Below are 23,354 nucleotides of genomic sequence, written 5' to 3'. Positions count from 1 at the left end.
GATGCTGCCCAAATGCAGCATGTTTCATAATGAGATAGGACAATTTCTTTGTTCAGGGCTTGAATGCTCCTTCTCCTTAGTCACAAACAGAGTCGTGCTGGCTCGGTTCAGTGCCACACTTAACACCAGCTCAGCCTCAAAGATATGAATGGCCCCAGCGAGGTCGTCAGAGGTCTGGGCATGCTCCAGGTCTTTACAAGTTAGACATGTACTTTGCTGAATCAAGGCTGTGGCTCTTCAAGCTCCTTGTCCTGAATAGCACAGTACTTTACTGTATTTGTTCGTATGATCTTGGAGTTTCTCACCAAACAAACCCCTGAGTCATCCAGTCTGGTATGAACCAAGTAGTGGCTCATCAGCCAAAATTACCAGCAAGCGCTTTCATCCAGTTCACCACCTTTTTTCCGAAGGAGAAGGGAGACAGCTGCTTGAGCAAGGAGCAGGGCCAGACAGCTGGATGCCTGCCGAGGCCGTCCAGCAGCAGCCAGGATCTGGCCCTCGGCCTGCCTGAGGCGGGACACCCAGCTCTGGCCGGGTGTCTGACAGAGACCCTCCAAGTGTGTGCGTTTCTCCTGCGCAGTGCCCCCAGCGTGCGACTGGCTCAGGCTTTTCCTGGAAGGTCTTCCAGAAGCTGATGGTGCACGTGCCCCAGCATACTGGCATCAGCTCTCGTGTGTTGACTCCAGTGCCTCAGTGTGCGTCATCACACCGCCTGCTTTCTGAGTACCAGCTTTTTCTCCCCTTCAGGGCTCTTGCATTAGCTCATAAAGTCATTTCTTGGTCATTTTTGCTGAAACCCAGCACAGGTTGAACTTTCTGGGTGTCCCCCCAGGGCGGCAGGCCATTGTGCCACAGCATCTTCCCACCACAGTACATGGGGCTTCCAGTTTGAGGCAGCACATGAAATGCCAACCTTGGGTCTGTCAGTGTCACCTGGGGCCCTTGCTCACAGGTTTATGCTGGAGCAGTACTGGAGAGAGTTGGTTTTCCTTAGCCTCGGTGTTAGCATTGTGCCAGACCTGGTGTCACGGTGAACATTACTGTCAGGGACCTTGTATTTATTTCCCTGAAGAAAATGCTGAATATCATCAAGTCTAACAGCAACCCCTGCGGAATCCTACCAGAAATATTTTCATTTGATAGAAATTCCCCGCTGATGCCTGTGTTTAGATCTATCATTTAAACAGTTCCTAATCTTTTTAATGTATGCTAGAGTAAAATTACGTGGTGTTATTTTTTAATCAAAGTGTTATCTAGTGTTAAATCAACTGCCTTGCCAAAATGCAGGTAAGTTCCCTGCGTGCTGCTAGTTTCTCTAATCAAGCTTGCAGTTTCAAAGTATAAAATAAGGTGCTTTGTTTGTTTTCTTTTTTTGTTGTTTTAAGATCTGGTTTATGTAAAACCGAGTCAATTGACTGACTTTAATTATATTCTTTTGCAAGCATATCATCTGGCTTCTTTGCAAATATGGAACAAATATTTACCAAACACCTCTGCCTCTTTTTGAATCATTAATAACAATTCTGTCATCTGTAGCCAGTAATAGGCGTACTCTGGATTATTTTTTTTTAATTATTATTATTTTAATTTGCTCCGGGGACTACTTGAATGTCACATGTTTGTCAGGCATAGATTTTTTTCTCTGAAGTCTTCATCTTCCCTTTTTACTTTGCCATACTAAACAATATTTAACATCTGCATAGATCTGTCAAAAAAAAAAAACACCTTTCCCCCCCCTTTTTTTTTTTAACCTAAATTAGTCAGCAGGAAGAAACAAAGCCCTTACAGCAGAAGTCTTAATTAACTTCCAGCCATGCTGAAATGAAGAAAATGAGACTCCAAGCCTTGTCCTGAATCCCATCACTGTCTTCCATGGAAACTAAAAACATTCCAGTTTGGGCATAATTAGCCAACCTGGTATTTGCAATGTCTCTAACTTTACTGTTAAAAACAATACCAGTCTGACCCATAATCCATGACAAATACCACCTTTTTGCTTTTTTCAGAGATTGTCTGGTCAGGAGGGGGGTCAAAACAACAGTCTGCAGCAAGTCATATGTCTCCACATTAATCCACACAAGGAAGTGTCTGTTTCAGTTATTTCCAAATGAGGAATGTTTTCTTTAGAGAGGTAGCAAATTGATTTTCCCCACATGGAGCATGGGATATCTCATTTCCAAAGCAAAACTTTGAGAAATGGCTACACAAGTCGGCTTTCTCCCCATGGGTTAGAGAGCAGTGTGGATCCTTAGCGTGGTGTTTGTGACCGCACGGTACTCTAGGTCAGTGCTGACATGGTCAGTTATACATCCACGGAGCAGAGGAGTTGCAGAAAGGAATAAACAAGTGTTTGGATTTAGAAAAAGTCCAGTAAAAATAGCTTTAATATTCAAATCATTTTATGTGCAGCTTGTGTAGGCAAGAGGTGTGTGTTGGCGAAGGGGGTGGGTGACCTCCAGAGGTCAAGAACATTAATTCTTGGTAGGTGTTCATCTCTCACTACCGTGGGTGTTCTTGGAAGCCTGTAGAGAGTATCCCCCAACTCAGTCAATAGTTTTGTTCCTTCACAAAGGGCTGGGGTATTTTAGCCTAGTCCGATCCTTGCCTTTATCTTCCAGCCACGTTAAAATTCTGACTGTTTGATGCAACACTACGTTGGTTGCAACGTGCTCCTGCCCATCAGCTCTGCTCTGTGTGCCAGGGCTATGCATGCCCCAGGCCCTATGCCTCGAATGCTGTTTCCAGGAGGCAGCAGCTGTTAAATAAACTTCGAGGGTTGAAAAGAAAACAAATGAAAGACAAGATCCTGAACTTGGGATTCAGAAAGGAGAATGAGGTGAAGGAAACAAAGAGACAGAGGAGATGAGGAACTTAAGGAAGCAGCTGAGACTCCAGAACAGGATGCAAGATTAACTAACCTTTGGACAGTTGTTGAGACTGTACTTAAAGCTAGCAATATGCTTGTCTGAACTTTCAGATATTGCAGAATGCCAGAAGCCCCCTAGAGGGGTAAGTGTTAAAACCATTAAAACTGTTAACTTTCTATTCATTACATTTTAAAAGGTGCAACATGTAAGCATGTTTTTCAGCCAAGAGCTAACTTTTGCCAGGTTGCTCTAGGAATGTCCTCAGCAACCAGCTATTTGCCACCTGCCAGCAGGGATGGTTGGTTCGTGGATGATCTGGAGATCTGGGACTGTGCTTCTCACCGTGACTTTGATGGCCAGGCACCTCCTATGCCACCTCCAGCTTTTGTTTGGTACCCGACTTATGAATAGCTCTGTGATGTGACACGTCCTGCTGCTTCCACCTGCCTAAGAGAGAGAGTCTCCTAGTCTGCTCTGTGTCTGCAGCCAAGGGCCAAGCACGCTGGCACTGCAATTTGTGTGAGGGAGAGAGAGAGAACGCTGAAAAATATAAGGATTGGCACAGTGCAAAGGGATTCTGCAAGGAGATGTTCTGTGGGGTGTCTGACACCTCACAGAAGGAGAGGAGAGACTGTTGATGCATTTAGCAGGTGTGTTACAGCTTGTCTCTTGGGAGCACAATTCTCTTGTGTAACCAGCACCCCAGCGCATCTCTGTTTATTAACTTCTCCTTGCACCCTCCGGTGCGCCACCCTAATTCCAGCTTTGTGATTACCTCCCTCATGCTTAGGGCTGATCCGGCTGTATAGGCCCACCCTAGGTGTAGACCCATATCTTCCCCTGGACCTTCTATACTGATGACCCTGTACAGTTTTACAAGTTTGGGCTTTTTTTGTATTGTCAAATTCTTGTAGTTGGCAAAAGTACTTTTACTCCTCCTCTTCATCTTTCTACGGGAGAGAAAACCGTTCACAAAACCACACTGCCAAGCAGATTCTGGCTGCAGTTAATTGTACGGCCATCAGCAATGCTGAGCAGCTATCCTGGTAAATGCCTCAGCAAAATACAGTGATGGCCTTCCTTACCTACTGCCATCTTTTTTTCTCCTGGTTTTGAAATGTTTCTGAGAAACTGGAGTACCAGCAAGCAAGGATCAAAAGTTGTATCTGGAAATACTTAGGCAGGTCAGAGAGGCCTGGAAAAGGTGAGAACTTTGATCCCAGACGTTATGGTTGCTTAGATGTTCTCTGGAGTAAGTAATGTGGAATGAGCAAGGAAAAGGTACATGTTTTAGGCATGAGTACAGGGCTGTTTACTTACATGGTTTGCTGAGCAGCCAACAAGGTCCAAGGTTATTTTGGACTCGGCATGAGTAAGTGATCCAGGTATGACAAATGAGGTAATGCATTCCAGGCTCATTAAAACCTCTTGGCTACACCACTGATCTTGACAAAGTGCCAACATAGCTTGACCTCAGCTGTGTGAAGGCCACTGTTTTTTTTAACACCCTCCCTATAACAACACATCTCTAACATCAAAGCACGTGCATCTAGAGAACAGTGTTATGAGAACAAGTGAACTCATTAGACTTCCAGTGATAATCAGCCTCCCTAAAAATATACATATATGTAGTTCCATTGTGACTAACCTGCCGGGTTACCCCAAAACCATGGTCATTGTCACTTGACTTGCTTGTGCACCCCGGGCTGTCCATGCACTTTGCATTCTCAGGATGGACACGGCTCAAGTAAGGCTGGCTTGATAACAGGGAAGATGATATCTCCACCTATCTTTTCTGCTTCTGATGGTGCTCTGCACTCTTCCACCATATGTGGTGTTTAATCATGGCTGATGCGGGCATCTCCCATGGATCTCATGGATTTCCCATGGATCTCATGGGAGATGCCCACATCATTCTTTGCCTGCCCGGAACTTGGCATCTCCATGTTTAACCCAGAGCTGGGAGTTGAACTTGTCAGGGAGGCTTGGAAATGCTCCCGTTCCCCCTGTCCTGCTGAGCAGACAGGATGTCTAAAGGCTGGGGAGCTGGAGGCCATCGTGGCAGAAGAGCAGTGGCCACAACATTGCAGAGCTTTGGAGTGGGGCAGCACAGAGCTGTCTCCCTGCACTCACTTTCTGGCCGTGTCCCAGTCACCTGCAGGATCCTGGTGCTGACACAGGCTGCTGAGAGTGCTAGAGGGGAGGATGTAATTTTTGAGCAATGATGCTCTACAATGGTTTTGTGAGCACAGAGGACCTCCAGCTTCTAGGAAACACCTAGCTGGCTTGAGCAGCATCAGCCATGAGCTCCTCTCTTCTTTCTGTGGGTCTCTTGCTTTGTGCCTTCTACCAAGCTTATCTCCAACACCCAGACTTGACTTCTCTCCTGGGGTGCCCCTGGACTGTCTGTGTTTGGTTCGGGTGCTCTGCAGGCAGCTCACAAGAACAAGCTTTGGGCTTCCAGATCTCTGGGTCAGCATCTTACTGGGGTAAATTTAGGTCAGCACAGGTTTGCCAGTCTATATCTACAGGTAATATAATTCTCTGTGCTGTGCATAACACGGGGTTTGCATTTAACCTATCAGGTGTATCAGTTTGTAATAAAAACACGTGGGACATGGCTGGTGTTTTGGTACTGCAGAGTTTAATCACCATTTGGGGAGGAGGAGGCAAGGAACTACTACAGTTAAATTACATCAGGTACAAAACTTTTTTTCTTCTAAAGGCAGGCGTATGTGTGAGAGTGAGGATTTGGCACAGAGGAGAAGGTGGCAGCTTACAGACCTCAGCTTTCCTTTCACTCCTGCCCTGTGAAGAGCAGGGCTGTGTGCTCTTACTTTTGCTCATGTGTGGGTAGAAAAGGCATTTCTACTCAGTCTCAGGGGGTATTTGGAAGGAGCTCAGCACAGCTGTAGCCCGAAAAAGTTGTTTCCTCTACTCTTGGCTTTTTCTGTCTGGCTTAGTCCTCCTCATCCTCTCGCTCCAGGGAGCCCATGTGTAGGGGAGAAACAATACAATACAGGTGGGAGGGTTTGACTGCCTCCTCCTGCAGCTTACCTGGGTACCTGAGAGGCTCCCTCCACATGCATGTGGCTGGATGTCACCCAGGCGGGCACGGGAGGAGAGTGCTTTGCACCCAGAGCCTCCAGCCACGCAGTGAAGAGGAGCTGGCTGGCATCACAGCTCCAGCATCGTCCCCTTCTCTCCCTCTCCACCAGCACAGCCATAAGCTCTTCCCTCTTCTCTCTTTGCCTGCCCAGCCTCTGCATCCCACTCAGTCACAAGTTAACCTGACTGCAGGCAGCAGTTTGTGTGACCTGTGGTGACTACCTGTTTACAGAAAACATCCAAGGACCCTATCAGGCAAGGAAGAGGAAGCAACGTTGCTGTCTCTGGGCAGGGCCCTTTAAATAATTTTCTTTTCCCTGGGAATTCACAGCTGAGATGGCAATAGGACGTATTCCAGAATGGGAAAAGTTGTTAAGATACGGTTGTCATCATGGTTGTGTAACTGTTGATATTTGTGACATACGTGTTTCACACACTTTCGCTTAATCAGAAGCACAAGACTTTTACCGAGCAGTGGTTAGCTGAAAAACAAAGTCCACGCCACAAGCATCCTAGTTAATAATCACCCCTTTTGTTCTTTACTGTTAGAAACACTTGCGGTTGGATTAGGTCTTCATTCACCTTGCATTCTTGCTTGATTCCATGTAAAGACCCACTGCCCCAGATCCCTCTTCAAGAAGTAGGCAGTGCAGCAGGTGCTGGTGGTGATTTCATTGTGGGGCCAGCCGGGTGGTGGGCTCCGAGGAGCAGTTTTAAGTGGCACCAGCCTGATCCACTGCGCAGGGAAACCAAGCAGCGTGCTGATACAAAACTGGCAGCAGGGGAGAGCTGAAGCAGTCCCTCAGAGCTCCTCATGGTGGGTAAGGGTGGCTGGCTCTCCAGTGACGTGTGTGAAGCTCACCAGCCCCTGTGCTCCTCTGCCTTACTCCTGGGAACGCTCCTCCTAACGCTGGGCATTTTGTGGCTGGGTGTGTTTCACCTGGTCATACCTGGAGGGTTTGCCAGGGTTCCGCAGGTGAAGCCGCTTTCCATGTTGTGCTCTTGATTGCTGTTGCGCCAAGAGATGTTGTAAGGAAGATAATTCCATGTGCGCTGCCGTTCGCTGAGTGAACCCGCCGTTTGGGTTGACTGGCAACCTGGGAAGAAAGTCCTTGAGTCAGCAAGAATCCTTTGAATCATGCACTATGTAGAGGCACAAAAAACTTCCCAGCAGCACAAGGGTTCTGGTGGACATTTCAGTAACCCAGTTTCTCCCTCTTTGAGAAACATCAGGAAGCACAATGAAAGGAAAAAAGACATGAATTGGCAAAAGTGACCGTCAAACGTACAGGAAGAGCAGGCTGTTACTTGCACTGTATCATCCCTCTTGTGTGCCTGTTCAAGACACTTTGCCTGAAGAGGTGGCAAATAAATGCAAATGTTTTTCTGCACTTATTTATTCAATTTTTTTTTACTTTAATTCACTTTGATTTAATTCTCACCTTCTGGGAACAGACAAGTTACCAGTTCTCACTGGCACAAATGCTTTCAGGAAATGAATTTGAAAGCCATATGTGCAAACATGTAAAGAAATTGAATTGTTTCAGATATTCTCAGGTATTGACGCCATAAGTCCCTCTCCAAACAGAAAGCAGAAAAAAAAACAAAGGATATTCCCTTTACTATCCAGTCTGTATTCAACATCCAACGTTATCAGGAAAGCTGACTGAGATTAAGCCACAACATGTTCCTTAAATTGCTTTAAAATAATTATGAATAAGAAATTCAAGAAATCTGCAGTGTGCTCATGAATATGTCATAAATGAAACAAAAAAAAATAACCATGAAAAAACAACCATGTGCCTTGTTGTAAATTATTTGTTCAGTCCTTGTCATATTTTCTTGCTCAAGAGAACAAAATGGATCTAACTGAAACATAAATAATCTTCGAATAATGCATTTATTTATAATGATTTAGGGAGCAAATGTTAATGGATTTGTTTCAAGTGCGACTGGTGCTATTTCAAATGTTTTCTTTTATGGAGCAGATATTAGAGGCAAGGGCCTTCTCTTTTGGTATTATCTCCAGTGGCTGCTTTTTCGTTAATTGTGCGCCTGACGTGGAGCGGCCCGAAGCGCCGCGCGGTGCTGCAGGCGCTCCCTGCCGCAGCACCTCGGCAACTGGGGCAGCGCAAAAACCCGCCGTGGTCATGGTCTTGTGCCAGGTCTGCCGTCGAGGGCTCCAACGCAAACAGTGTTTGTATGCAAGCTTGATATACCTGGAATTCAGTAACAAATGCCTTTTTGCTTTTAAGGCTTTTAGCAAAACATTAGGACTGCTTTATAGTGTGATACAAAGTACAGTGCCAAAACTCAGGATAACAAGTATGTTTGGAAAACATTGAGCCTTGAACTACTTTCTTTGCTTTAAAAAAAAAAATAAAAATAAAGAAGAATAATTCACATCCAAGCATATTTGGTCCACGTTGAACCCCTCTCCCACTGCCGGTTGGGCCGTGTCAGGGACCCATTTGAAGGCTGGACGACGTTTCCACGTGTGCGCCGGGGCGCAGCACACGGTGGAACCACTGCCATTATTCGAGTGCCCTTCCAAGGAAGGTACAAGCGCTGGGACCGGCCGTCAGCAAGGCCTCACAGCTCACGTGTGGTCCGTGTGAGAGCAGCCATCCCCAGCATGGTGTCAGTGGCGGGGACAGCAACGTGGGCTCCAAGCCCTCGGTGCCTGCCCCAGGCCCCAGAGCCGCTCGCCCGCTGGTGGGAGCAATGGAGCAGCCGGGGGCAAGCAGGGCGAGTGGCGGCGGTGCGTGGCCGGTGTCAGAGTGACACTCATGGCACACCGAGGCTTCCCACAGCGTGGGGTGCAGTCGCATGCTGGAGCATTCATGAGTACAGATAGGAATCAGGCAGATGTTTGTTGGCTGGAATGGGTAATAATTTCTTTATCTCTTTGTTTGATTTTGCATGCTAGCCTCACATGACAATTTCAAAATTGCTTTCTGCAGTACTTTTCAATAAGCAGAATGAGCTTGGCTGGAGATAGATGGAGATATTTCTGTAGGGAGATAAACATATTTTTATACATACACAAATAGGGACTCGCAGACGTACACGTATGTATATTTACTCTGTGTCAGTGTTAGGGGAAGAAAGGATGAGTCTTCTGGACTTTTTGGTTTTAAACCCGTGACTTCTATTTTTGTCAGAGCAGACCACATATGACACTGTTATTCAAACTAGAAAATCAAATTAGCACCCTTTATTGTGTTGGCAAACTAATTAAAATGTAAAATGTCCTGAAACCACTGGCTTACTGTGTGACAAATGTAAGATTAGAAACAATTAGAAGGCACTCAAGAGGTTTGTGGTGTTTAGATTTCTGACATTGTTCTAATCATCCCTTTAAGTAATGAAAACAATGGTTACCTAGAAATTAAAGGTTTAAAGGAAATTATCTTCTTCAGTACAGTCATTAGTTAATGATTGTTTATCACTTTAAATGTTGCCATAGTAGTTGGAGGCTGATTTTGAAATTTGAAAGCAGGCAGGACACTTAATAATGAACAAACATCTGCTTCATCTCTTATTTCTATATGCGGTCATAATTTCTATTGTAATATCGTGATTGAAAGATGAATCTGATATTTTTTTATGATGATCCATATCCCATTCGTAGTGTGGCTCAGCATGGCCAGGATTTAGTCACTGTTATTTCAGAGCTGTTTTATCTTAAAAATTGGACAAAACTGAAAGTGATTCATGTTAATTTATACGTGTGGTATGTAACCCTTATGAAACAATCAATCACTTATTTCAGTACTTGTCAACTTCTAGAGCTAGTTGTTACGTTTTTTGATCCATTTCAGGACTCAGGGGTAATTTAAAAAAAAAAAAAAAAACTTTTTTAGAAGAACTTTGACAAGAATGACAGGGTATATAAACATTTCTTGGAGCTGTAAGGAATTTCAATATTTCAGAACATTTCCAAAAACAGATGTTTCCCAAAGTTGGAAATAGTAGTTAGTCCTCTTAGTTGAAGATTGAAAATAATAAATGCAGCAGGCTGATTAATGCAAAGTTACCTATTAATATTCTATTTTCTTCTTTTTTGTACCATGGAGAAATATTCGTGCTTTCTCCCCCAGTCCTTCAGAGACCAGTGTTTGACTTTGTATTAATTAGTTACGTGAAAGTAGAATAGATTAGCCTTGGGGAATATGATATAGAAACGTATAGTGTGTCAAGATGTAACCCATGGAGGACGGGAATCTCGTAATAAGCATTTACTGTAGACAGATGTGTACGTTTCTGTGACTGATTGTAGTGGAATTATTTATTATGCTTTCAGCTGTTAAGAATCCAGTATAAGACAATATACTCAAATTGTTCTCCATTAATTTTCAGCGCCAAATCTTAAAGGCAGACCACGCAAAAAGAAGCCTTGCCCACAAAGAAGAGATTCATTAAATGGCATTAAGGATTCCAACAATAATTCTGAAAGCAAAGCTGTTGCCAAGGTAAATCACTTAATAATATTCTTTTCAGTACATTCTCCTTTTTTAGATACAGCCTTGCCTTTGTTTCCCAGAACGCTGTTTTGAATTTAGAATGTAACTTATTTTCTTGGGGAGATAAATGTAATTTTTTTTTCAACAGTTTTATTCTTCACGTTAAATCATGTCTGTGTTCAAAGTTACCAGTAACTGTAATCGCCTAACAACCTAATGCTATCAGCGTGTTGGTAACTGGTAGTGCTTAAGCTTTCTTGGCACCACTGTTAGTTTTCACATTCTGTGACACACAAACATAGTTTGTGACAGTATCTTCAAATTAAAAATAAACCAGGGAGCAGTTCACCCTGTTACAATGCATTTCTAAATATAAGTTTGAAGATAAACAGAGTATGAAACAAGAGCTGCTTAAATAATGGTTTCTAAGAAGCACATACAAATGAGATTACCCTGATGTTACAATCTTGACTTTAAAAAAAAAAAAGGGGGGGGGGGGGCAGTACAAACGTTTAACAAAAGAAAAAAAGAAAAAGACTGTTTCTTTAATACTTGGTGCTGAGCTTCGTATTCATTCCAAGGTTCAGTGTACGGAGCCTTCTGTATTTACTGCAGTGCTTAGCCTATACTGCTGGTAAAAATTGGATCGTTGGTTTGTGTTTATAGGCTTATCTCTTAGGTATTTGGGGGTTTGTGTCTTTTCCTTAAAGCTACTTTAAAAAATGAGCTTCTATAGTGTAATTTACATCCTATTTTCTCAGTTGTTTGTGTGGTTTTAAATAAGAATTTGATTTTCTCTTTAAAAAAAGTAGCGCAAATGTCTTCTTTCAAGATGATTTAATTTGAAACTGTAAGATGCAAAGATGGAAAATTACTTAGAGCAATACTTGTAGATTTTTATCTATGACAGAACTTTGTCACTGTGATACTTTCTAGCCCTTGCTAAACATGTTTGCATAGACTGAATGTTTAGGCCAACTCCTCCTAAGTCCATTGTTTCACTAAATTAGATGGATGTGTATCTGGAAAACGCTTCCATTGTTGTGACCATCTCCTTAGGAAATACAGTGAATCTATAGATCCATTTACGTTCGTATTGTTATAGGCAGTGAATGTCCTGGGAGATTAGGAGGTTAAAGAGGTCAAGTGGAAGTGTTCTGCTCTGGGTTTCTCATAGGAAGGCAAATTAAATTCCACCTCCTCCTCCTCCCTAGGAGTTCAGTTAAAATTGTGCCTTCTGTTGATGACGATAAAAGAGGCTGAAGTTCATGATGAAGCTCTGCCCTTAAGTCACTGTTTCTCTTCTCTTTGTGCCCTATTGTGCTCGGTTGGAGGCTGTACTATCGTATTAGACAGGCGTGGTAAAAGGCGATGGAGCCTGGTGTGTTGAGTTGCAGGGTCCTGCCAGATACTATAGAGTTTGCCTGAATGTTTTTGCTCAGTGGAGGAATGTGCAAAATCTGCGGTGTGAAAATGTCTCAATTTGCCTCAATTCCCCTGCCCCCCAGCCATTTTTAATGTAAAAATATTACTAGGAAGATGCAGCATGGGCTGCATTGCCAAAGCACCCTGGCCTGTGGCATGAGCAGTTCTGCCTCTTTAGCACCTGACGTATAGGTATTAGATAATTAAAACCAACAGTAACACTTCATACCAAATTGTTTATCCTCTCTGTTTATATTTGGGTTCACCCTACTAGTCAAATGGGAGGATATTTCAGATAAGAAGTAATTCTGCCTATTTATCTAGTCATACTGTGCTCATCATTGTGCAGATATTAATAGCATTAATTATCTTGGCCAGCTTAATTTCATTATAAATAATAGACGTGCTCCTGATATAATGTCCTTGCATGTAGTCACACCGACTTCACTGTGGCTCTTTGCATCAATCTGTGTCTCAGAGCTACAGATACACTTTAATAAGAGGGGGGCAGTGAATCAGAGACCCTCCAAAGCAGATTTCTTGCACTTTATGGAGACCCTGCCAATAGGTTTCAGGGGGAGTGTGTTTGGGTGGGGGATGAAGACCCATCTACTGTCTCCTCATTTTGGGGAATAGCTGGGGTGTTAAGTCATCAGCTTAGGCTTCGTGTTGGGCTTCACCACCAGTTTTTCTCCTCTGTCCTTGCTCTACCTCTGACAGATGCTGCCAATAGGTTCATGAAAAGCAGAGCTGAAAAATGCTAGATTAAATGGGACAAATCCACTTGTGTCAGACACTGAAACATTTTGGCAATGGTCTTGGCCGTGTTCTTGTTCCAGCTAAAATCCCTTTCAACCAGAAGTTGTGCTGCTTTCATCCTCAACTCGTGGCACCCAGTGTCTGACAGCAGCCTAATTTCTAGGGTGGTGGGGAGAAGGCTGTGATGGAGACGCGGTGGCTGTAGGGTTTGGGCAGGGAAATGGCAGAAGTGGCATTCTGAAGACTGCGGTTTTGAGCCTGTCAAGACCAACACAAACCACATGGTTATAATGACTTGCTGCATTTGTGTGCTCAGCTGCCAATGACTAGAAAGCTTTGTACATTCTTACAATTTAGTTTTCGTTAGGCATGTTTACCTTGAGCCACGAGCAGATCGTTTCGTAGGCTTTTACTGTTACTTGATGCAGAAGAGCCTTTGGTTCGGTAGGAGGAGTTCTGAGCTGAGTCCAACACGTGTGGCTTGTTAGAGCAGAGCTGTAGCGGGACAGACAGTGCGGTCCTGGCCCTGCGGCTGCTGCCAGGGGAAGTGGCTCGTGCGTGTACCACTTCTTGCTTTTGGTCTCTTTGCTGGTTGCTGTCTTCTTTTTTTACCTCCCAGGGGAGATCCCTCCCAGGCTGGGCCATCAGCCCAGGCAGGATCAGCTCTGCTGGCGAGGCCTATGTCAAACTCTTCTCTCCGGTATTCCCAGGAGCCTGGAGCCTTTCACACCTCACATGTCAGCACCGCTGGACAGGCTTCTGTGGCTTGCAAGCTCCAGCATAACCCTCGGTGTACCTGCAAACTCTTCTCACTTCATGCGCCCAAAGAGCGTTCCCATTCAAGGCGTGTAAAAGAGCACTGTAAGGTTTTTTACAACTGGCTGATAGGACCGTTTCGAAGAGCTGAAAGGATTAACTTGTTAAACATGGAGATTGTCCCCAAATGAATCTACTCATTACATCTCCTAGTGTAAATGCTAAAGTAAATCTCTCACTTCATTTATTTGGCAAGATCTGAGAAATTAGTTTAAAAGTTGCCAGAATTTGCTTTTTCTGTGGCCACAGGTGGCCTGGCACGCTCTCAGACCTGAAGATTTATTCTGAGAGCCTCAGACATTATCTGATTGAAACTCTAAAATACAGCTCTGTAGTGGTCTGCTGTGTGTGTGACCTCTGGCAGGAGAAAACAAACACACGGGTGTAGCCGTGATGCTCACCGGGCGTTTGACCATGGATCATGCCCTCCTGATGGAACAAGCAGAAAGATGTGCTCAGATGTTTCCAGAGCCCAACTCAGCACACACCCAGCCTCTCCACGCTGCAGCTCTGTGCCTGTTGGGGCATTAGCCCTCAGTTTCATTTTGGATGTGTTACTCACACCGAAGCTACAGCGCAAGAGCTCTACCTCCAGTGGAAATTGAGCTCTGCCTTTATAACAGAGTTGTTTCTGCTTTCTGAGCAGACCAGAGAAGAGAGCAGAGCCAAGCAAAACTCTGTGTTTGGGGCCTTCGTCCAGGTCTTTGCCTTCTAGGAAGACTCGAAACTTCTTTGAGAGAGAAGGTCGGTCTCTGTTCCCTGGTGCAAATCTGGCGTAGCTCTCACTGACTTCAGTGCATTTGTGCTGGATTTACACTGGTGTTATCCAGAATGGCATTTGGCCCTTTGGGTTGTCATTAATCACTGGTCACGGCGTTCATTCATGTCTCCTGTCGCACGCAGGGGAAGTTCCAGAAACGAGGCTTGTGCCTCAAACATTTGTGGATGAAGCATTGCAGCCTTCATCAAAGCTTCATTGAACCTGACACTACTTGGAGGCCTTTCTTTGCATTTTGGCACCTTTGAGATCCACAGGCGCTTTGACCTCTCTTCTCTGTACGCTGTAGAGAAGGACATTATGTGTAACACGGGGATTTCTCACTCCCAGTGGTTTTTTTCATACATTACTTTCTTTGTTTCCTTTTGTCTCCTTAGGAGTAACATCCCTTACCATTAGTTTGCTTTCAGAGAAGTGAGCTTTGATTTGATTTAGCATTCGTGCCCAGGCTGCTTTTGCGAGCATAGTTGAATTGCCCAGTTCAAAAAAAGAAAAAAAAAGAAAACACTAAAAAGGTGGAGATAGATAAATAGATTGGCCCTGCCAAGCCAGTGTGCTTCAAAACTAAAAAAATTGTTCCCAGTTCCAGTGAATTTATTCCAAATTTTACCTTGCAACACTATGCAGCTCAAATTAAAAATCCTGTATTTAATGAAATTATGGGTTTATACTGGGAGTGCTAACCCAGTCTTTGGTAATGCACTGAAAATCATGACAATATAATCCAAACTTTACAAGTGGAAGCTGTTAAGCAATTTTGCAAGGAGCCAAAGTAAAAAAGTCAAGGGATTACAGTTCTGAACTGAAAAGTGGAGTGAGGAAATCCAAAGTTCATTTACTAGGAAAAAATTCCTATTAACTTCATTGAGTTTTGGATGAAACCCAGGATCTTTACAGAAGTTCAATCAGCGAGCGTATCTATTACCGAAAGGCAAAGCATGGTGTCTTGTGCCATAGGAAGACAATATCTCTTTGTAATGTGCAAGCAGAGAAGATTGAGCAATACAGGAAGCATTCTTCAGGAGTAAGTGACCAAGAAAAACCCTGCAGGAAGTCCATGTTCCAGTCCCTGCTGCATTTCCTGGGAGGAGCAAGCCATACCCTGCAGTGTCCAACAGGGAGTTTTTAAGCAGCATCAAGTATCTTGGAAAATTGTGGCCACATCTCCCCTCCAGCATTGCCTTGTCCAATGTCTGTGGAAAACTGTGGAGACAGCTAACCCTAAATCAGTGCTTTTTTCAAAATTAACACCTTGGGGGAGCATAAAAGAAAGGACTTTGCTTTCCCGGAGCCGGAGCACAGGGTAGCTTTATTGAGATAAGCATACCAAAGACTTTCCAGTGGTATGTTTGCTGTTTGTTTACAGCATTTACATAATGCTCTTCATAGCACTTAGCTCAAAAAAAGTCAAGAAGTACCCACGAAGCACCTGGTTTAGAAATGGGGAGGACGAAGGAGTTGGTGGTTTACTTGACTATGAGCCCCTGTCTTCCCGTTGAGCAAGATACACTGCTGCCCTCCCAATATGCCAAGTACTGCCCTTACGGTCTCCCTGCTCGCTCCTGGAGCCCCAAGGACACCTCTGGGTTTGGCTGTGGAGCTGCTAGAAGGCTTCTCACAGCACTTGCAAGCACTGAAGGGAAAGTGCAAATCCACAACACAGCCTGTAACCATCTCCGCTACCTGCCAGTAGATGACTTCCAGTATTTCACTGGAAATGGATTGATCCCATCTTGGACATGGAGAGCTTGTAAACATCAGTTCGCAAGGTTCTGCTCTTTTGTTTTCGGTACACACAAATTATGGGAATGCTCAAACTGTAACTCACTTGATTCAATGAGAGGATTATCTCCAGGAGGACTGAAGGATTAAGCCAGTCTCACTGGATGTTTGTTCCCGTGTTTGAATACTGATGAGAAGTAAAGTGGTTCCAATTTGTTGGCTTCCTGACTGGCACACGTCAGCCGGGGAGGCCAGACGCAGAGCTTTGGGACTCACATGCGTTGAGGCTGCTGGTGCCTACCAGGAAAGGCTCCTGTTACCAGCCTCTTCCGTCTGCTAAATACCTAGGGTTGTGCTTAACTTTAAGCAGATGCTCAGACCCACTAGGCTTTAGTCTGTGCTACGGCAGAACCTCCACTCGTGTGTGCTGAGGGGTCTGCCTGGGTAAGGCTTGCCAAGGTCTGCATCTATTTTGGTGGGCCAAAGGAGAGAAAAATGTGTCTTTTCCGAGCTGGCTGCTGAGCATTCCTGGAAGGGGCTGAGCACCCTCAGCTCCAAGGGTTGTCTACGAGAGTTGACAATGCTCAGTGTCAGTCCTGGAACGAAGGTTATTATTAGACTTGCTAATGGCAAGTGTATGTGAGAGATGGGAGCTGTCTGTGACATAGCAATGTATAGTCATAAAAATGCAGATCTGGAGAGCATTACCAATGGGTTATAATGATTTAAAGATGTGGCTATTTAAAAATGTTGTGACTAAGATTCAGAACAAGACATTTAGCTCTATAAATAGCTTCCTTTGTTTCCCCTCAAACACAGTTGCATGGTTTGGCCTTCGTTTTTTCAACAATCCATTCTGCTAGGAGAGGGTATTTATTCATTAAGTGAAAATTAAAGGTTACCCAGATCTGATATTTCTTTTTTTTTTTTTTTTTTTTTTCCCAGGTAAAATGTGAGGCTAAGTCAGCTTTGCCCAAACCCAAGAGTAACAACAGCAACTGTAAAAAAGGCTCAAGTGAGGATAAATCAAAGATTGCCGTAGGTGAAGAATGCAGAGCTGATGAGCAGGCTTTCCTTGTGGCACTTTATAAATATATGAAAGAAAGGAAAACACCAATTGAACGAATACCCTATTTAGGTTTTAAGCAGAGTAAGTATCCTTTTTCTCAATTTCTTGTTGACATTTTAGAACGGTTTGGCTTCTCTAGAGAAAGCATTTGCACACGGAGCCTATTTTAAATCCTTACGGATAGGGGGACCATGTTTATATCTACACATTTTCCAGTCCAGGCATTTTACTGTCTTATGCCCAGATTTGCATCTCTTCCTTCTGGGGTAGTTGCTGCTGGATATTTATAGGTTTAAATCCGCTGATTATGACTAGAAATAGGCATGTTGAAAACTCTGTAGTTTTCTGTTTTGTAAATCTGCAGCGTCTGTAATGCCTTTCTTCTGAGTTAATAATATGACGTATGTTTATTGTGCCCAGATGTTCTTTATGAAAGGACAAATATTAAAGGAAGACATTTAAAGGTGGTCAAGAAAGGCACAAAAGGGATCAGATTTTTAAGCCCAAAAATGTGTTTATAGTTAATAAATTACTGACTTTGGAGAATATAAAACCAGACTGTATCTGTTTAATACAGAATACAATGTTTAAAATTGCTTTGGCATGTACAGTTTGTAGTGCCACAATCTGTAAAGCAATTGTAGGTGGAGAAGATACAGTTGTAACTAAATTTCACATAAATATTGCAGCGCAGTGTAGTTCTTTCAGTTTCCAACAAAAGCTGTAAATGGGGGTATTTTTTCTTCTTATCTATAGGCTGAATGATACTTTATTTCCTTAAAGGGAGGACTCCATGGATTGAAATATTATTTACTCTAATTTATCTCCCAGATTAAAACCATGTGTTATTTTGATGAAGAATGTCAAACCTGTATGTTTTACATAACAATTTACATACCTAATAGCAATTGGCACTGATTGCAACAGGCCTCCAGCAGCCATTATAAACTTATATAACTCCGAATGATTACAGTGTTTGTCTGAAAACTGGCTGCTTGAAATGGAAGTAAAATTAATGTACTATGAACGGCTTCGTTGCATTATGCATTGATTCAGATTAAATCAAGGCCTAGGCAAAGCTCTTGATAGCTTTGAAGCAGTACAAGGTTCAATGAGGCTTTCAGAACGTTCTGTGTTGAGGAAAGAATTCACCTTCCCCCCCCATCTTATTTTGCACTCCCTCAAGCATGGGGAAAGGGAGGCTTGAAAGACGAGCTCAAGTATTATTTCTAAAATTCCCCATCTAAGGTAGGACTCTCTGCTAACGTTTAGAGGAAATACACTGAAAGTTGCCTGTCATTCATTAGAAATTAGGGGCCAGATCCAGCAAATACTTAAATGCCAAGAGTAAGTATGCCGAGAAGAGCAGAAATGTTTGCAGGACAGGGTTCTGTGTTTGTCCAGCAAGACCTGTGCAAACACTGCCAATATAAATAGGTTAGTGGGAAGAAGCAGTATGTACACTGCAAATGAGCGTGCTCCCCGTGGAGGAAGAGATCCTGTCTGCTGTGCTGTGCAGCGTACTGCTGAGTCTGGCCTGCAGTGCTTGCAGTGTGTCTGTTGGGAGTCACTGCTTGTTGGCGGAACAGTGTGTAGACTTTTCATAAAGCTGAGACATCAAATTTTCTTCTCTCAGATAAAATAAAATAAAAAATAAAAACCAGCATGAAAAGCACTTGAGAGGGGAGGAATTATGCAGGAAGCAACAAGCATCTTCCAACATGCCTTTTGAAGGAGTTGCCTCTGTTCCTTCCACCCCACAGCCATGGGCACGGCACGACCACCCATACCATAATTATTATAGTAATTTGCATTTAGGCTCCCCCAGGTTCATTTCCACATGATCCGTTACAACACAGCTTATTGATTATGGAGGCCATTATCTGAGCTGCAGTAAATATTGGATATTGTTGTTTAATCAATAGGCTTTCTCTGGGAGCCAGTGTGTGGCTCATGCTTGCTTGCTAATGAAATCAGTATTAAACAAATAATTAAAAGCAACATTCTTCCCAATGAGTAATTTTTATTATCAAAGTTAAGGAAACATGCTATAGTCTCATTATACTGTGCTTCTTATCAGCAAAGTCAAATGAGCCCATTACCTTTGTCTCAGTGTGTTTTTCCAGTCCTGTTAAGGAATCTAAGTGTGTTCTCTTATATGTAATTAAAAAAATATACATAGTATGGGCTAATATTTACTTTTCAGATTATGTAAATATCTCTTTGGAAAATGTTTTACAGGAGCTTTTTCAGGGGCTGTGAGCTTTCTTTTTTTTTCTGCTTTTTTAAAAAGAACTGTTTAATTTACATTTCTTTGAAATATGTTGGTTAATGCAATGCTTATCTAAATACTTATTGTCCCTCTAACAGTTAACCTTTGGACTATGTTTCAAGCTGCTCAAAAACTGGGAGGATATGAAACAGTAAGTGTTTAAGTAACTTAAATGAAATAATTGTGCAATCTGACTTTTCCCTGTTAGAAAAAAAAAAAAAAAGTTAAAGCAAACAATCATTTGCTGCATTTTAGGCTAGCTGTACACATTGTGGGTTTATTGGACCATTTTTGGAAACAGTCCCAATTAGTTCCAGGTTTGGCAAAATTGTAAACTTGTCGTAAAAGCTACAAGTGGAAAACATATGTAACTCTTCCCTGTCAAGGAAATTAGTTGGGTCTGTAATTTTTTCCCATGTTGAGAAAGGGCTATTATTGTACAACAAGCCAAGATTGCATAAAAGAAATTTCACTTGGCAACATCCCTGACATCTGTTCATGTCTAATATGGGAAATGTATTAAAGGCTTTCAAAAGTAATCAGCATTGTCCATTAAGGAATAGTATGCTGCAGTATCTTCTCTTATTCCAAGTGTAAAAGATCTTTATTAGACAAGGGTCAGTACCACATAAACAGGAAGTTATCAAAGTAATTCAGAAAAGTCTCTGACACTTTTTATCAGCTAACCATATCTGACAAGAGCAGTTTATTTTTAGCTCACAGGAAAATTTGAAGGCCATGGATTTTACAGCATGTATTTTGAACCAATAAAATATTAGAGCAACAAACTTAGATTAAAATCTTGAAATGAGAAGAAAGAGCTGCATTAATATGGCACATAGAGATGACATCTGTAATAAAAACCAATTGACATAGGAAGATGTCGTCATTGGAAATATTTTCTTTGCACACAATGATCAGATTAAGTTGTTCAGTTCCTGCCGCAGTTGGATGAAAGAAATTATTTTTGCTTTGTTTACGAAGTAATCTGGGACATATCTGTGCTGTAGAGAACTGACAAGAAGAAATGCACTATCAAGAGACTGAAAGTTACTTGAACCAAAATACAAAACTCACCGTTTTCCTTCCATACAATAAAGCATATTGTTCTACAAATTAACAGCCTGGGTTTATTAGCATGGGTGTGGTTGGGATTTTGTGAAACATGGAATCTGACGTTCTCAACAAAAATCTATGCTTGATTTGGCTTCTGTTATTTCTATATCTTTCATTAATCAGCACATACCATGCTTATGTACAGGAGTGTGCGTAGGTGTGCTCAGGGGTATATATGCATGAATAGCTAGCATAGGTATATTGTTACACAAACTGTGAGCCAACAATAATTGCTGTGAGTGGCAAAGTACAGCGAAAACGAGGGCTAAATCTTGATCTTGATCCAGAGCACAAAGAGAAGGCCAGGAAGAAAGTTGAGAGGAGAGCGAGGTGTTCAGAGTGCTCAGGGAGGCAGCAATGTTTCAGACCTACTTGAAGGGACTGCGGCTAGAAGCAGGGGTGCCGAAACGGTGGCTTGCTGGAGAGAGCTGAGCTTTAGTGCCAGAATGAGAGAGAGCAGGAGGATTTAGAGGTAGTGAAGAAGGCGAAGCCCTGTGCCTGGAGGAGCAGGAATAGGAGGGTGAGTTTGTGAACAAGAGGCCGGAGAGCCAGGACCACCAAGAGCAGCAGACCCTGTGAGAGGCAATGTGAGGATCAGAGGGAAAAGGAGCACACACGTGAGAGTGTCATACAGAGTAGCATCAGTCCTTCCTTGTGTCAGAGCTCCTGTCCTTTTCTCAGCGACAGATGTTCTTTGTTGGTTAGGGACAATTGCCTCGTTCGATGAAAATGGCAATAATAGTTCAAGCTGTCTGACATACCTGGGAGCCCACCTTTGATTTGGGAATGTCTCTGGCTGAAGCGATGGGCCTGATCCTGTTTTTTGGATGTGAGTGGCTTTTGTGCTCTCTCCACAGAAGAGCTGAAGTAGGGAGGAGCATGTTGACGTGATTTGGGTTGTACATGGAACAATCGTGAGGCTGCCTGACCTCATCCTCTGCTTTGAGCAGACTCATCCTCAGTATAGATCTGCCCTTGCCTTATATTCCCTGAATGTTAAACCAATAGCTGTTGCAATACTTTGACCTGTGCACACCCATTTTTTTTAATTATTTTATAACCAGTTTATATCCGTTAAGTTTGCCTAGCTGTGTTTGTACATACTTTATTATGGTGAGCATTGGTGAGAGGCTTTTGTGTTTGATTTAGGTTTCATTTTTCAGCAAGGCATCAGGTGACTGAGATGACGTGGACCTCAGTCTTAATTCCAGAATCTTAGAGAGGTCTGCTTAGTCCTGTATTTAAATTTCGAGTGCTGTAATTCAGCAGTGATTAAATTGCACCACTCACACGCACAATTGTGACTGTGACTCACACGCACTGTTGTTGGTAAGTCATGTTCAGAGCAAAGGCTTTCCCCAATTTTAGGGTGGCAGGAGCCTACCCTCATCAGCATCTGTATTGACCCCGTCATCAGGCTTGGATGAGCCATTAATCTTTATAAGGGCTTCATCATCTTTAACTTGCTTATAAAATTTCACTCTTCTAGTTTATGCATTGAGATAGAAGCAGGCCTTTTCTCTTGGAAGTATTGTGAAGAAAATAATACTTATATTTAATATGAATGTTTAGTATTTGGCTTCAGCGTGTGACAGCCATGTTCTGAACAGGCAGCAGATTAAAGATTGGTTAAAGTCACATTGGGATTTAGAGTGGTCAGGTGACAATTATTTTATAGGCGAGTGTAGAAACTTCCCCAGTTAAAGCAGTTGCAATCTTTACATCCTTGTGTTCGACAAAACAATGATAGTTGGCCAATTTTCAGTTTCAGCCCCTGCCCTGTCCACCTTGTACATGTACAGAAGCCTTTATAGGACTTTAAAAATGAGAAACAAGCAAAGATTATGTACAGTGTTTTTCAGCTTCTGCTCAAATTCACAGAACAGTGCATGTCCTCTGAGTCCAGCCCTATTTAAGGATCTAAATGTGAATGAAAACTGTCGGGGACTGGATTTGAAGGGCAGAGAACAACTTTCTTAACCATCTGTCTGTCTTTCCTTAATTGTCATGTACCAAGTACTGGAATGCATCCAGTGAGCTTTGGCAGAGCCTTTTACCTGTACAGAACAGGATATTTAGTAGTGTCAAGTCATCATTGTGTGTCATGTTTTTATTTAAGGGCTCTCCAGTTACGCTGCTTGTGAGAGTCATTTCTCATCTCTTATCTGTTTGATTACTAATTCTTAGTTGTTATCCATGACTTTGTAATACCACACTCCCATGTAGTTCTTGTTGGATGTAATACAGTCTTAAAAATAGGAACCCATACAAATTGGTCTAACTCCTTAACAGATGAAGCTGTCTATTTTGAATTGGTGGGATCACATTTCTCTTAAATGAAGATAGATGAAATAAGCATCTTTACTGCTAGTAATAAGAGAGTGCATTGGAAATCACTCCGTATAGCAGACCTTCACAATATGAATGATTTAAAATGTCCCCAAATCCTTGGATGAAATGTCACATTCCAGGGGGCTCAGCTGCAGTGACATTTAACAACCATGGCCTGGAATTTTGTCAGTCACCTTAAGTCAAGTGAGTAAAAAATGCAGATGTTCACAGATGGGAAACTTCCAGGAATTATTTAAGAGCTGTCTTTGGCAAATCATGAAGTGGCATCTTTCCCTCTGAGCCAACACAGGAGGAATGCCTTGGCATAATTGTAGAAGACTGTGTGGTGCTGTATGGACTCTACCTGCAGATGTCTTACAAAGATAAAGGGTAAAAAGAAAAACAGGTGGGGCTTAACCTTCGCCGTGCAGCAGCTTAAGTTTCGCTGAAGGTCAGTAGGATCCCGTTTAGCTGCTGCCTCCTGGAAGCAACAATAAAGTGCTTTAGTTTTTAGAAATTAATGATTGACGCATACAAAAGTTCTGTGTCTGGGCAGGCCTGCAGGAGCTGGGATCTCTGTGGAATGCAAAGCTACCTGTGTTTGTTTCATACAGAGCTAGTAGCC

General features: G+C 42.9%; 1 protein-coding gene across 6 annotated transcripts in view; it reads left to right on the top strand.

Annotated features, from left to right (window-relative positions):
- ARID5B (AT-rich interaction domain 5B) overlaps positions 1-23,354 on the top strand; it is a 114,750-nt gene that overhangs the window by 66,202 nt on the left and 25,194 nt on the right. For 5 of the 6 annotated variants that reach the window (XM_068689306.1, XM_068689305.1, XM_068689308.1 and 2 more), the window contains 3 exons: positions 10,338-10,450; positions 16,887-17,091; positions 19,381-19,433. In XM_068689306.1, coding sequence (XP_068545407.1) covers positions 10,338-10,450; positions 16,887-17,091; positions 19,381-19,433 — 371 coding nt within the window. The remainder of the gene's footprint in view (positions 1-10,337; positions 10,451-16,886; positions 17,092-19,380; positions 19,434-23,354) is intronic. The other variant, XM_068689307.1, reaches the window with a different exon arrangement.

This window comes from Anas acuta, chromosome 7 (assembly GCF_963932015.1).
Source record: "Anas acuta chromosome 7, bAnaAcu1.1, whole genome shotgun sequence".
Taxonomy (NCBI): domain Eukaryota; kingdom Metazoa; phylum Chordata; class Aves; order Anseriformes; family Anatidae; genus Anas; species Anas acuta.
This window is presented reverse-complemented; position numbering and strand designations above follow the sequence as displayed.